This window comes from Argentina silus, assembly GCF_951799395.1.
Source record: "Argentina silus genome assembly, chromosome: 17".
In the NCBI taxonomy this organism is placed as follows: Eukaryota; Metazoa; Chordata; class Actinopteri; order Argentiniformes; family Argentinidae; genus Argentina; species Argentina silus.
Window position 1 is genome coordinate 10,906,083 of NC_139671.1, and position 12,268 is coordinate 10,918,350.

General features: G+C 43.5%; 2 protein-coding genes across 5 annotated transcripts in view; one reads left to right on the forward strand and one right to left on the reverse strand.

Moving 5' to 3' along the window:
• Positions 1-3,939, forward strand: part of tab2 (TGF-beta activated kinase 1 (MAP3K7) binding protein 2) — a 31,071-nt gene extending 27,132 nt beyond the window's left edge. For 2 of the 4 annotated variants that reach the window (XM_083689221.1, XM_083689222.1), the window contains one exon: positions 1,599-3,939. In XM_083689221.1, the coding sequence (XP_083545347.1) occupies positions 1,599-1,741 (143 nt within the window). In that variant the 3' untranslated portion in view covers positions 1,742-3,939. Of the gene's footprint in view, positions 8-435; positions 538-1,598 lie in introns of all 4 variants that reach the window. The other 2 variants (XM_083689223.1, XM_083689220.1) reach the window with 2 other exon arrangements.
• Positions 3,940-4,189: 250 nt separating this feature from the next.
• LOC310818107 (putative ribonuclease ZC3H12D) lies at positions 4,190-10,452 on the reverse strand. Its single transcript, XM_083688883.1, has 6 exons — positions 10,330-10,452; positions 8,488-9,029; positions 6,780-6,919; positions 6,353-6,587; positions 6,084-6,190; positions 4,190-5,515 (listed from the first exon to the last, which is right to left on the reverse strand). Exons 2-6 carry the CDS (start codon positions 8,811-8,813, stop codon positions 4,503-4,505), a joined length of 1,821 nt encoding a protein of 606 aa, XP_083545009.1. The 5' UTR covers positions 8,814-9,029; positions 10,330-10,452; the 3' UTR covers positions 4,190-4,502.
• Between the last annotated feature and the right edge of the window lie 1,816 nt (positions 10,453-12,268).

Here is a 12,268-nt window from a genome sequence, read left to right on the forward strand (position 1 = left end):
TCCGTTGGTAAGTTTAGAAAAGGCTGCATGGTCGCCTCTGGACAACCTGACCTTCCTCTGGTCCCAATTTCCCTATCTTTCATTTCTTGTTTTTGCCGACCTTTAATATCAAAGTTCAAACCTGTCAGAAAGGAACATTTATTGGTGTTATTCAATTCTAATTAGACCAATCAGGTGTGTATTTCTACCCGGGAAACATCTGGCTTTGATAAAACTGTTTTCATCTCATCATGTTTCCATCATTACCTCTCATCTTTAATGTTTTCATTCAAGTTCCGCCTAACCTGGCATTCTTAGTTTTCATGTATCATTTATCTGCTGTAATTTCTCACCCCTGCACTGTCATCTTTGTTTTCCTACCATTCCTCTCCTCTCCTCCATTCCTTCCTTCCTTCCTTCCTTCCCTCCCTCTATCCTCTGTTCGGGACCTGTCAGAGCCAGAGGGTCTGGGGACAGACAGGAGACGATGCAAAATTAATGTTACCTCCAAGCTAACGATGGAGCCCTCTCCTGCCACTCCCCCTGCTCTCCCCCTGGGTTGGTAGCTCTGTCTGTCTCTGTCCCTCTATCTGTCTGCCCCTCTGTCTGTCTGTCTGCCCCTCTGTCTGTCTGTCTGCCCCTCTGTCTGTCTGTCTGCCCCTCTGTATGTCTCTGTCCCTCTGTCTCTATCCCTCTGTCTCTGTCCCTCTATCTGTCTGCCCCTCTGTCTGTCTGTCTGCCCCTCTGTCTGTCTGTCTGCCCCTCTGTATGTCTCTGTCCCTCTGTCTCTATCCCTCTGTCTCTGTCCCTCTATCTGTCTGCCCCTCTGTCTGTCTGTCTGCCCCTCTGTCTGTCTGTCTGCCCCTCTGTCTGTCTGTCTGCCCCTCTGTATGTCTCTGTCCCTCTGTCTCTATCCCTCTGTCTCTATCCCTCTGTCTCTGTCCCTCTGTCTGTCTGCCCCTCTGTCTGTCTCTGTCCCTCTGTCTCTATCCCTCTGTCTCTATCCCTCTGTCTCTGTCCCTCTGTCTGTCTGTCTGTCTGTCTATCTCTGTCCCTCACTCCCGGGTCAGTCCTGCCCATCAACCCTGCACACCTTTTCTTTGGAAACTTGCCAACAAGTCACCTTCAGATAAATGTGTGCACTTTTTCACCATTGAACATGCTGCAGTTGTTGATGCATTGTGACTTAGCAAGCATCATTGACCACTAACAGATAATCATAATCTGCCTTCTGCGTCATAATCTATCTTCTTCTCTGCAAAACAAACCCTGGAGGGTGAAAATAACCGCTATTTCATTCACCAACAATCAACAACTGGCAGCTAAATCTCACAAATAGTTTTATTGCAGAGAGCAAACCCAACACTCTGCATATGAAGATGAAGCCCTAATATTCAAGGGTATAATTTCAAGGAACATTGCTTGACAGTCTGACCCCACTGTGATTTATGTTAATTGCCTACAGCTGAGTGTGTTTGTGAGTGGGGGTGGATTTTGTGTCTGTGTCTGTGTGTGTGTGTGTGTGTGTGTGTGTGTGTGTTTCTGGGGTGGTGTGTGTGCGTGCGTATTTCTCTAATCTTTCTGGTGACAGTCTCTTCTCCCTCTCTCTCTCCCTCCAGAGTCGAGCAGTAAGAGTGGTTTAAAGACTGTAGCAGACCAGGAGGAGGACGAGGGAACGCAGTGGAGCTGCACAGCCTGCACCTTCCTCAACCACCCTGCCCTCAACCGCTGTGAACAGTGCGACTTCCCACGGCACTTCTGAGCCACAGACGCCGAGACACACACACACACACACACACACACACACACCCCTTCCACTTTTCTATGAGAATCAAAAACAAGATTAGAAAGGAACTGTCTTTTTTTTTTTCTTTTTTTTTTTTCTAATGGTAAGAAAATGTATAGGGGTCTGTTGTTTTTGAATTCGGCCTGTTTTTCTTTTGTCATCAAGGTTTTGTAGAATGCTGTCCACTGAAGGCTTGACTGGATAGTGTTTACAGGTTGTGTGACTTAGGCCAGCAGAGTTGGATGATACCTCACCTTGGAGACTCTGCCTGCGTGGGGTCACCCCCCCCCCCCCCCCCCCCTCTCCTGCTCAACAGGCAACTTTACCCCTGGGGCATGCCTCGCTGCTTCCATATACAGTATTATCAGAGTGTTGTCCTGCAGTGTAGTGGCACACACACACACACACACACACACACACACACACACACACACTACAGTACAGACACACACATATACACAAACACAATGTACACACACACACGCACACAACTTACACACACAAAAGCCAACGTGGGTGCCAATGTGCCTTTGCTGATTTTTTTTTTTTGGGATTTTTTTTTTTCTGTGGCGGCATAATCAGGAATGGGAACTTTGGTCAGCCGTCACTTTACACCTGAAGGGAAAACTAACAGACTACTTTTGGACTATTTGTTTGGTCGCTGTTTCTTGAGGATGACGGGGAAACTAGCAGTTTTACTGCCAACAAAACTTGTCTCTCGCCCTCCCCTGTATTGTCTCTTACCAATCAGCGTCTCTTCAATCTACACAGTCAAGAGAATGGAAACTAAATTGCATGCTTTGTGTGTACAGTACATGGAGGGAGGAAATACCCTTGAGCTTTTTACTGTACATAATTTTAGAATGTGCCTTAACTGCCTTCTTCCTCACACTATGAATCACTTGTATTTTCTGTAAGTATAGCTTTATAGACTTTATTAACTTTGTTTTTGTCTTTTGTCGTTTCTTTTTCCTTCAAAAAATTAGCACGGTGTCCCTTTTTAAGCTTTTTACTTGATTTCTGTGAGATTTTAAGCATTGTGGAAAAAAAGAGGAGCAGTAGTATGAAATGATGCAGTCATGAAGCTTTGTCTGCTCAGTCTGCTCATGGCTTATGTAAATGCTGAGTTTCCCGTGTACGATCTGCAGACGCAGCAAAGTTACAAGATGGAGGGGTTCTTTTTGATGCCAGAAATCTTGGACTGGTGAAAAGAGCTCCAAAGCAAATGACCAACTGCCATCTTATCTGACAACTGGAATGTAGGTTTAATATTTGGGGACTTCTACACCTCAGTGCCAACAAGTGACGCATGAATTTTACGGTTCATCCCAAAAACTTACATCAAAACAGAAGCATGAGTCGGATGGAAGACTGACTTTGGGGATTGTATTAAGGTGTCCATGTACAGCTTGGTGGAAGGCGACTGTCTCCTGAGGGCTTTCAGAATTGGAGTATTTGCTATGCAGTATAAATTAGTTTTTTTTCTAGAGTGTTCCAAGGATCAGGATTCATATGTGTTAAGTATTCCTGTTTCAAATCATCAGATATTTATATAGGTTATATGCCTTTTCTCATCCTGGGCAGAATTTTAGATGATCTCCTCTTAAGCAAAGACAAGACAAACAGGATAGTGCCGTCATTATATTTCTAATAAGGTGAGGCAAAATGGTGACTGTCCTCTTTGTAGAATCTTATTTTCATTTGGTTGAATTTGTCCTGTGAAGCTTCTGTTTGATGAGGATGGTTTTAAAGTTTACCATTGTAATGATTTTACCTTAATTGTGGAATTGTTATTTTGTGAAGTTTTTCACGTTGTGATATGCTGCCTCACATTACTGCCTTAGAATGGTATTTGTATTGATAATCTATGCAGTCACAAATCAAGATGTCATTTTTTAAACCAAAGCTTAGTATTGTTAAAATCCAATCAGGTAGATGCTAAATTCTTAGTTGTCTCTTAAGCACTTATGTCATACTTTTCTTGTAAAAAAAAATATCCCAAAGAAACCAGTTTTCTGCTTTATCTGCAGCTCTGTGTGAAGAGTCGGTTCATACATGTTTTATTCATTAAAAAAAACTAATTTGGATATCTAAAGTGTTTTTGATTTTAGCTGGGAAAACTGTCTTTGTAACAGATAAGTTATTTGTAAAAATAAAAAAAAATCTATTCTGAATTTCTTACTTTGAATAATGTTGTATTCTTTTTTGATCATGTTGGAATTCGATGTTGTTGGCTTGGAATGTCTGCGGCTTGCTTTTAAACCCTCCAGTAGATGGCAGTAGAGACCTACTTAATGGTAATTGGTTTGAAAACTTCAGGAAGCTTGATATTGATTGACAGGAAAGTAGTGAAAGAGGTTAGGTTTGTCTAACATTTATATATGTACACAACAAACGTATAAATGAATGAGTAACACACTGTGACACATTAAAAGATTCATGTTTAATATGAATAATTCAAAGATTAAAGGGCCTCTATTATTCTGCATTATCAAATACAGGTAGATATAAATTTTCTCTTATATCTTACCTCATTTTGAGGCTACATGATAAAACAACACATGCTGCTTTGATATCTTAAAGCCAATGCTAAATACTCAGTGAAATAGCATTACGAGAGAGTAGTGCATTGCACTTGTACACATTAGAGAGACTGCTACATTTTCAAGGTTTTTCCTTTTGTCTGCTGATGAGCTACTGTGTTTAATGCTTATAGAGAAAAGATGAAAGGCTGTGCTCACTCGAAGGGCATTTTATCTCTGAACCTCTGGATCAGAGGAATCAGCTTTGACATCTCAAGGATGTCTGGGTACCTACTCATCACGTGATCTACAATGTTCTGGGGAAATAGTGTGCTGAGCTGACCCTTCACACTCCTCTTCTGCTCACTGCTAGAGGTGTTACCCCCGCTGGTCATCCCCACATCAGAGTGCCCCTGCCTCCAGCTGTACTCTGGGAGGCTATGACTCTGTCTGTGTGGGACTGGATGCTGGTAGTACTGCTGCTCTGACAAATGGACAGGGCTAGGGCTATGGCTATGGCTATGGCTATGACTATGACTATGGCTATCTCTGAACAGCTGAATCCCATAGGAGCTCCCTGACTGGGGTTGGAGATGCTGGTGGCCATACATGCACTGGCTGCATACTGAGCGCTCACAGGTTGGTAAGTGGTCACAGCTACACTGTGGCAGTCTTTGAGGGGCATAATGGCCCCCTGACGATGGCCTCCCCAGACTGAACCTCTGTGTGTTGCTGCCGTGGCTACTGTACGTGCTGGAGGGGTAGAATTCCCCACTGCCCTGACTGCAGCCTGCCACCCCGCTGCTGTAGGTGTAGGACACCCCCGTTGTGTTGTTGGCCATGTCCTGGATGTATAGTCTGGACATGGAGATGTCCATAGACCCAAAAGCTTCATCAATGTCTGGGCTTGGGCAGAGGTGGAGGCTGGACTCTCTTTGACTGGTGAACTGCTCACTAGGTGAAGCCCTGTGGGAAAGGTCCTCTTTTCTTGGAAGAGGCGGTGTGGGGGGATATCTGTAGAGATGAGTAGTGTGTTCTGGCTCATGGTAGGGGCCTGTGTAGGTGTGTGTCTCCTGGTGCGGTGTTTGGGCTGGGAGGAGAGGTGGCTGCTCTCTGTCTGCAGCAGGTTTGTTCTTCGCTCTCAGCTCATCTGCCACTGATAGTTGTGATTGGTTGGAGCGCTCTGGGTGGTAGAACTTGCACTTCACTCCGTAAGTACACTTCTTTCCTGGAAGAAACAAATAAGGGATATTTATGGGCTTTTAAAAACATGTCTCACAGATGTAACACTGTATCTCTAAGACACTGTCAACAAGGATGTGCGTTTGTCTGAGTGCACTGTAACCCTTCACCCCCCCCTTCTCTAGTAGTGTAAACACACTTAGCAAGGCAAACAAATTAGGTCTCTTCTCCTGCCTGTTTTTGTTCACTAGGTACAAGGCGAGTGCTATGAGGGCCCTTTGTACTCCTCAGTAGTAATTCCAGGCCGGCTGTTTGCTCCATTAGTTGTATTACCCTGGGTGTTGATAAAAAGGGCTTTTGTTTGTGAGTGGTTCACTGACAAAACTGTAGCCTTGGAGTGGAACCGCGCTCTATGTGCCAACAGAGGACTGACAGGCAGCCAAAAGAAATCACAACTGACTGACCCTACTGCTAATAATCACAAACCGCAAATCCCACTCAGCTGACTGACTCACATTGGATGGGTTACATTTCAAATTCTCAGGTGAATACATTACAAGGAAGCCTAAAACATGACTAGAATTGATATTGTGTAGGGTGAAATATCCACCTACCATATGGGCAATGCTGCTGTTTGCTTTCAGGGCCCCATGGCTTTTTTCTCAGGAAGTTGTCAATTGTTGGGCCATTCCTTCCCAATGGATCGTCTGGAGGCATGAACCTGAAAGGTAAAGTAAAATGAAAATAAGACCTTAATTGCAGCTTAATTACAAGTATACAATCAGGGGTCAAATATGGATTTTGCAGAGGGTTGGAAGGTCCTCCAGTAAATATCATGTATCCTTTACGCTGTGTGCATACTAGGATCAGTGTTGGGACTTACTTATCATTGGCGAAGGTGTACATCAGTAACCTCTCCTCGATGAACTTCTTCCACTGTGGCTTCTCAATCTGGAGATCACGATAGTTGTCGTTGGATACGATGATGCCATCTGAGTCAAAGGCCAGTTTGATGATGTAGCGGTCATCATAGCACACCACCCGCTTCCCATTTACACAGCGTGACGGTGTAAACACCAGGATCTTCCTCTTCTCCAGCTCAAGGAGGATATGTTGATCTGTATGTACACACAAGAGAGTTCAGATTTTCATAGAGGTTCATTTCATGTCAGCCATGAAGAACATGTGTCAACATTTCAAAGTCATAAAAGATGAAACCCAGGACATGAAAGGGATCAACATGCTCTCTGGTGACCTGCAGCTCCACAGTGCCACCTAGCCCTTGTCAGACAGTATAGCAAGTGTCCTACCTGTGATAGGGGCTTCAGGACGGGGCTGCTCCTTCCTCCACAGGGGCACAAACACAGTGATGTCATGGAGACCCCTCTCCCAGAACCACCTCACTGCCAGCTGCAACCCGCGACACGAAAACACTTGCTTGTTTCCATGGCTGCAAAGACAGGGCCAGAGAAAACATTTAGCTTCCCTTTTCTCCTCTAGATGGCCACATCTCTCTGACCCTCCTTTTCAGGAAGACAGCTGTGACTCACCTACTCAAACTCATGTGAACTCAGGTTTTGCAGAACCACAGTAAAATAGACTTTCATGTTCTGTAATTTCAGAAACCAGTCTCCAGGGAAAACAGTCACCCCAAATGAATGTCAACTTCAATAACAGGAATTATATCTGACGTTCTTCATCAACACTACTGAGCTCAGCACTCTGGTTCACTCTAGAATAGTTGTAAGAGAGTGACAGAATATTACTTGCATGTAGGGTTGTAACACACACTGTATCCTGTGTGATAGTAGTGCAGTATATAACTACTGTATCAGTATCTGGTAGAAGGCTGCCCTAAGGTACAGGATCAGTTTCTGTAATCCTAAATATTTATATAACTATAAAAGTGAAATGCAAAACTGACCTTAGATCTGTGTCTAAGGGTCAATTCATCCTACTCTGTCTGTCTCTGGTAGTGGCTCTGGTAGTGGCAGTGGTAAATAGAACGGGGTTCCCCTGCAAACAGCTAGCAGGAAGTGGTAGGCAGTTTGCATAGAACGATAAAAGATAAAACCTCTGTGTTGCAAAGCCACTGGAGCACAGAGTGGAACCTACCAACAATAGTACAACAATGAACGTACATAGAATACACAAATATTAATATAAAGAAGTGTATTTGCTTAGAAAATTCAAGTGTTTTCCCAGAATGAGGCCTCTAAGAACAAGGAAATTTGGGACTTGAGTAAGCGTAATCAAAGTGTGCTTTGTAAAACTGCACATCACTGAGACTGAATGCCCAGGGGTTGAGTGGAAACGAGGAGTAGAAACCAAGAATACTCAACAACAGCACACACAGCCATTGCTCTCATGTTATCGATGGTGGAAAAACAACATCTGAGTCATGAGAATTCAACTCCTCCTTTTATTCCTTTGTTGCAGCTACAGTGCCTCACCTACTTTGAATATTCCACCTGTTGATTCATTTAGAGTGGTGTTTTGTACTGTAGCATGTCTCACTGTTGGCCTACTTTAATGCTATCTAATCTGAAGCCAGGGCCAGGGTCACACCTTCCTACCCCACTGGCACCCTGCCTGTCACCACAGGTTCTTCTGAAATTCACCACAGAAACAAAGAGAGACACCCACCCTTTCACTTCCCACTCCTGCTAGGAGGAAGTGCGGCATGAACTAACCTGTCAAGTGAAACTGATATCAGGTGAGTTTACTGGAAGGCAATAAGAAGACTTGCCAAGCATAGGGAGAACCTGATCTTCACTGGAAATTAATTTACTACTTTCTTTAATTTACTATTTTCTCAGTATGAGCCTTTTTCAATACTTCAGTAGGTCATGTTCAGTACATAACAAAACAGATACTCAGTGTAACTGATTAAAAAAACATTCCTGATATTGTTTTTTCATTAGTACTAGCATTGACACCAGAATTATGTATTCTTCCAACCCTCTGTATTCATTACATTTTATAATTTATTACGTTTTCTACATTGGGTCCACTCACCTCATGGCCACATTGCTCCCATCGATGACCACTGGTTTGAAGCCTCCGGTAGGGTCCTTGTCCGAGGCATTGCTGGGCCGTGGGGGCTGGCTGGGGCTTGGCTGCGGGGGACTGCAGCCTCTGGGGACCAGCTGTGGGCTGGAGTGGGCAGAGCGGCTGGCTGTGGGACTGGAGGTGGAACTGCTGCTGTGGCAGGTCTTGATCAGCTCCTCCAAGATGTCGTTGGTCTGGGCGTCGTGGCGCAGGCTCTCCAGCACACGTAGAATGTCACTGTGGGAGTAGCCCAGCTTGAGGAAGCGCTCCACTCTGCCATTCTGGTGGTCCATGCTGGCGGTATAGGCTCACTGCTGGCTCTGGCTCAGTCTCTCTGGGTCTGGGTCTGACTACTGTAGGTGTTCCTCCTCCCAGGTTCTCTCAGGACTGTCTGTGTGGGGGATCCTCCTCACCTCCTTTTTCTATCTCATCATGGTCGCCACAGCAACAGTGTCAGTTTTGGAAGAATTGACAGGTGCAAAAGGGGGCGGGAGAGGCATCCTCTGACACTGTAAACACAGGAAGCCCGTGGTGGAGTCACAGGGGTTTTCAGAGACTTTGAGTGTGGTTTGGTGCACAACGATTGAATCTACTCACACTGCCACAACCTCATGACTGCACACGTGTATGCACACACACACTCACGTCATACTGGTTGAGAAAGCCCCCAGTCTCAGGAAGGAGGTCAACATAAATCCCATATCTAATTATGTCCCTGACATAACAAATATACATCACTGGAATCAATGACAATGTCACCCTCAATGAACCAAAACATAAATCTGTCATCTGTAGTTATTATCTTGTAAATACTGAACCTCACCCTCTCTCATCAGACGCATCCTTGATATAAGAGAGGCTGGAAAACCCCAAGAATCCTTATACAAAGAGACTGTTCACTTATGACTAGGAGGGTGAAAATACAGACATATATGGCACACAACCAATCCTTCACCTTTTGTGCATAAGCACACACACTCACATACAATGATGCTCTATTCTGAGGATGAAAGAATAGCAAAAAGACATTACAATACATTTATCTATGCATGATTAGGAATGTATTCACTAATCATAGATTGCCATGGTGTGACCATGAACTATGAAAATCAGTGGAGCAAAATGAATAAAGAATATTTTTGGGGTTTGACCTTACTTGAAATAAAATCCACATCCTTGCTTTGTTTCCTCTACCCATATAACCCTTTCATCTTGATAACACCGAGGTATAAAAGTTTTATTTTCAAAATGGTGATAGATAAGAGGTTTAATTACTTATTTAGTTTTAGAATTATTTTGGATACAAGGAAGAAAATGAAGGAAGAAAATGAAATGAAGAAAATGAAATGACACAAAATGACAAGCATTGCCAAATTTTAATCAAGTATTATAAAGGAGCATTTATGAGCCAGTATCAATGCAAAATCCCTCAGCCGGTTTACACCTGTGATAATATGTTGACCATGAATTTCAGTTACAGCAAGGTTCCCCCCTCTGCACGTGAGAACAAGTGTGCACAGCTTCAATCTGCACTAAACCACATCCTTCTCACATTCTGCAGTGCTTCTACAAGACTAGACAAAGATCCACTTGCCAAGAAGCAAGCTCCCCTTGCCTGTTTCTGACCAATCACAACTAATATCTCACTGACACTGGCTGCTCTCAGTGTAGACGGACAGAACACTGGCACAAAGTACAATAGTTTGATTCACTCAAAAAAACAAGTTTGAGCAAGACATAGACAGCCACTTAGATACTGCATCACATAAACAAGAGTAAACCCTTTGCAGATATATAATATTTACTCACAGTCTCAGTGAATGGTAGTTTGAAGCATCAGCCTCCCTGGGAAAGAGCCTCTTGCCGTCTGACTGAGCCGCCTCAGTCATACTAAGAGACAGACCTGTGTGTGCTCTTATTAGTCATATGAGGAAGTCGCCTGAGACTTTGCTCAGACCAAACCAGCAGGGAAGCAAAAGACTGTCTAATGCAATAATTTCACTTCCTCATCAGAGCTCTTGTAGAGCCTCTGGGTCCAGGTGCTTGTGTAAGGGGCCCAGAGTGGGCTCTCCCTCCCCTACTCCCCTTTCCCTGGCGTGGCATTATAGTCCAACAGTGGCTCTGGGTAAGGCTGAGTTCCTGCTGATCTGGCACTGCTTTTACAATGTTGTAAATAGAGTTCCATTAAAATTATGTCTCTAGGGTTGGAATGAATGTAGTGATAATAACTCAAACATACAAGCATTGAGCATTGAGTCACCAGTTGGACTTAAGAAGAATTCCACACCCTAAATTGCTGACCTTCCAGAATAACAATAAAGCCTTCAGTTGAGAATTCAAAGCTACTCTATAATGGGATATTGCATGCAGGTATGGAATGCTAAACACCTGGTCCACCTACTGCTCCCTGTATGTTTATCTGGGAGTCAGCTCAACTGAATGAATAGATGAATGAATGAATTCATGTTTTATTTTGTGAGAAAAAGGTAGGCATAATAGTACAGAAAATACAAACAATACAATAAACAAATCCATAAGTGTTCGGCCATATACATTAGGTTTACAAGGAAGAATTCAGTGGACTCAAATACAAATTCAATCATTATGCACATACATTTCTGCATGATAAACAAACACAGCAGAAACACGACAGAAATCATGTATAAGGAAAATATAATACTATACTGGAATGGGAAAATGGAGTGAGCTAAAAACACAATTGGTTGCCTCCAGTAGGTACAGTTAAAATATTTTGCATACACGCAGTAAAAGTACAATAACAATGTGATGCTCATCCGGCTCATTGTTACAACAAGGGACAGAAATCCCAAGGAATCACTTGCATGACTTTTCCAATGGCATAAAGGTTTACAGTAACACAACAAGACACAATATCCACAGATGATACTATTGGTGTGTGTTCAGTGAGGCACTATAAATATGCACAGTGAAAAATAAATTGACTACATCGGAAAAAAAAAAACATGCTATGCTTTCAGTTCCTAAAATGATATGTTTTCCTTCCACCCATGAAATGGAGAAGAGACATAGTACAGATAGTCATGGTGTATGATACCATAACAGGTTACTGCATGATTATCACATGACCCTCCTCTGGGTCGCCTGGGCATGTTGAGCTGTGGGATTGCGAAAGCGTTTCCTGGTTCAGCATTGCTGTGTTTTCAAAGAATCAGGTGTGTGTGAGACTACCTAGAGGGACAACCCGTATGAAATGTGACATTCAAATACAGCAACACTTCACTGTTGTGGGGGGGGAGAAAGGAGAGAACTGGCTACCCTTCGCCCACTTGCACTATACCACAGGGGACCCACCTTCACTACCTCCTCTGAGCGGTTTGACACTCATCAGATAAAAAAAAGAAAAGAAAAAAAAAGGCCTCGCCTCGAAATGCTATCAACGACTCTGAATCTGAAAGGATTCCTGTTAACTGACCTACACTTTGTCACATGATAGTAGAACATCTCTACATTTGCACACTTCCTACCTATCACTGAAGTGTCTGAGAGTTGTTCAAGCTTTTGTCTCAACTCAGCTTTGGATCCTTGACATGTACATCTATTATGTCTAATCTTGACTGTTTCTATTTTTAGCACCAGTATTTTTGGTACCATTCCTCATTCCATGCATTACAACGAGCCCGTCCTCTGATTTTTACCTCTACCAGCCTCCCCTGCTTAGCACTTAGAGGACAGGCACCTGCACACAAATACATACCTACAGTAGTTC

Excerpts from the sequence above, each read along its gene's own strand:
- LOC310818107 (XM_083688883.1), bottom strand. The coding sequence starts at position 8,813 with ATGGACCACCAGAATGGCAGAGTGGAGCGCTTCCTCAAGCTGGGCTAC. Across the intron at positions 6,920-8,487 it reads GGGAGCAATGTGGCCATGAG|CCATGGAAACAAGCAAGTGT; the intron begins GTGAGTGGACCC and ends CTGTCTTTGCAG. Across the intron at positions 6,588-6,779 it reads TCCTGAAGCCCCTATCACAG|ATCAACATATCCTCCTTGAG; the intron begins GTAGGACACTTG and ends GTGTACATACAG.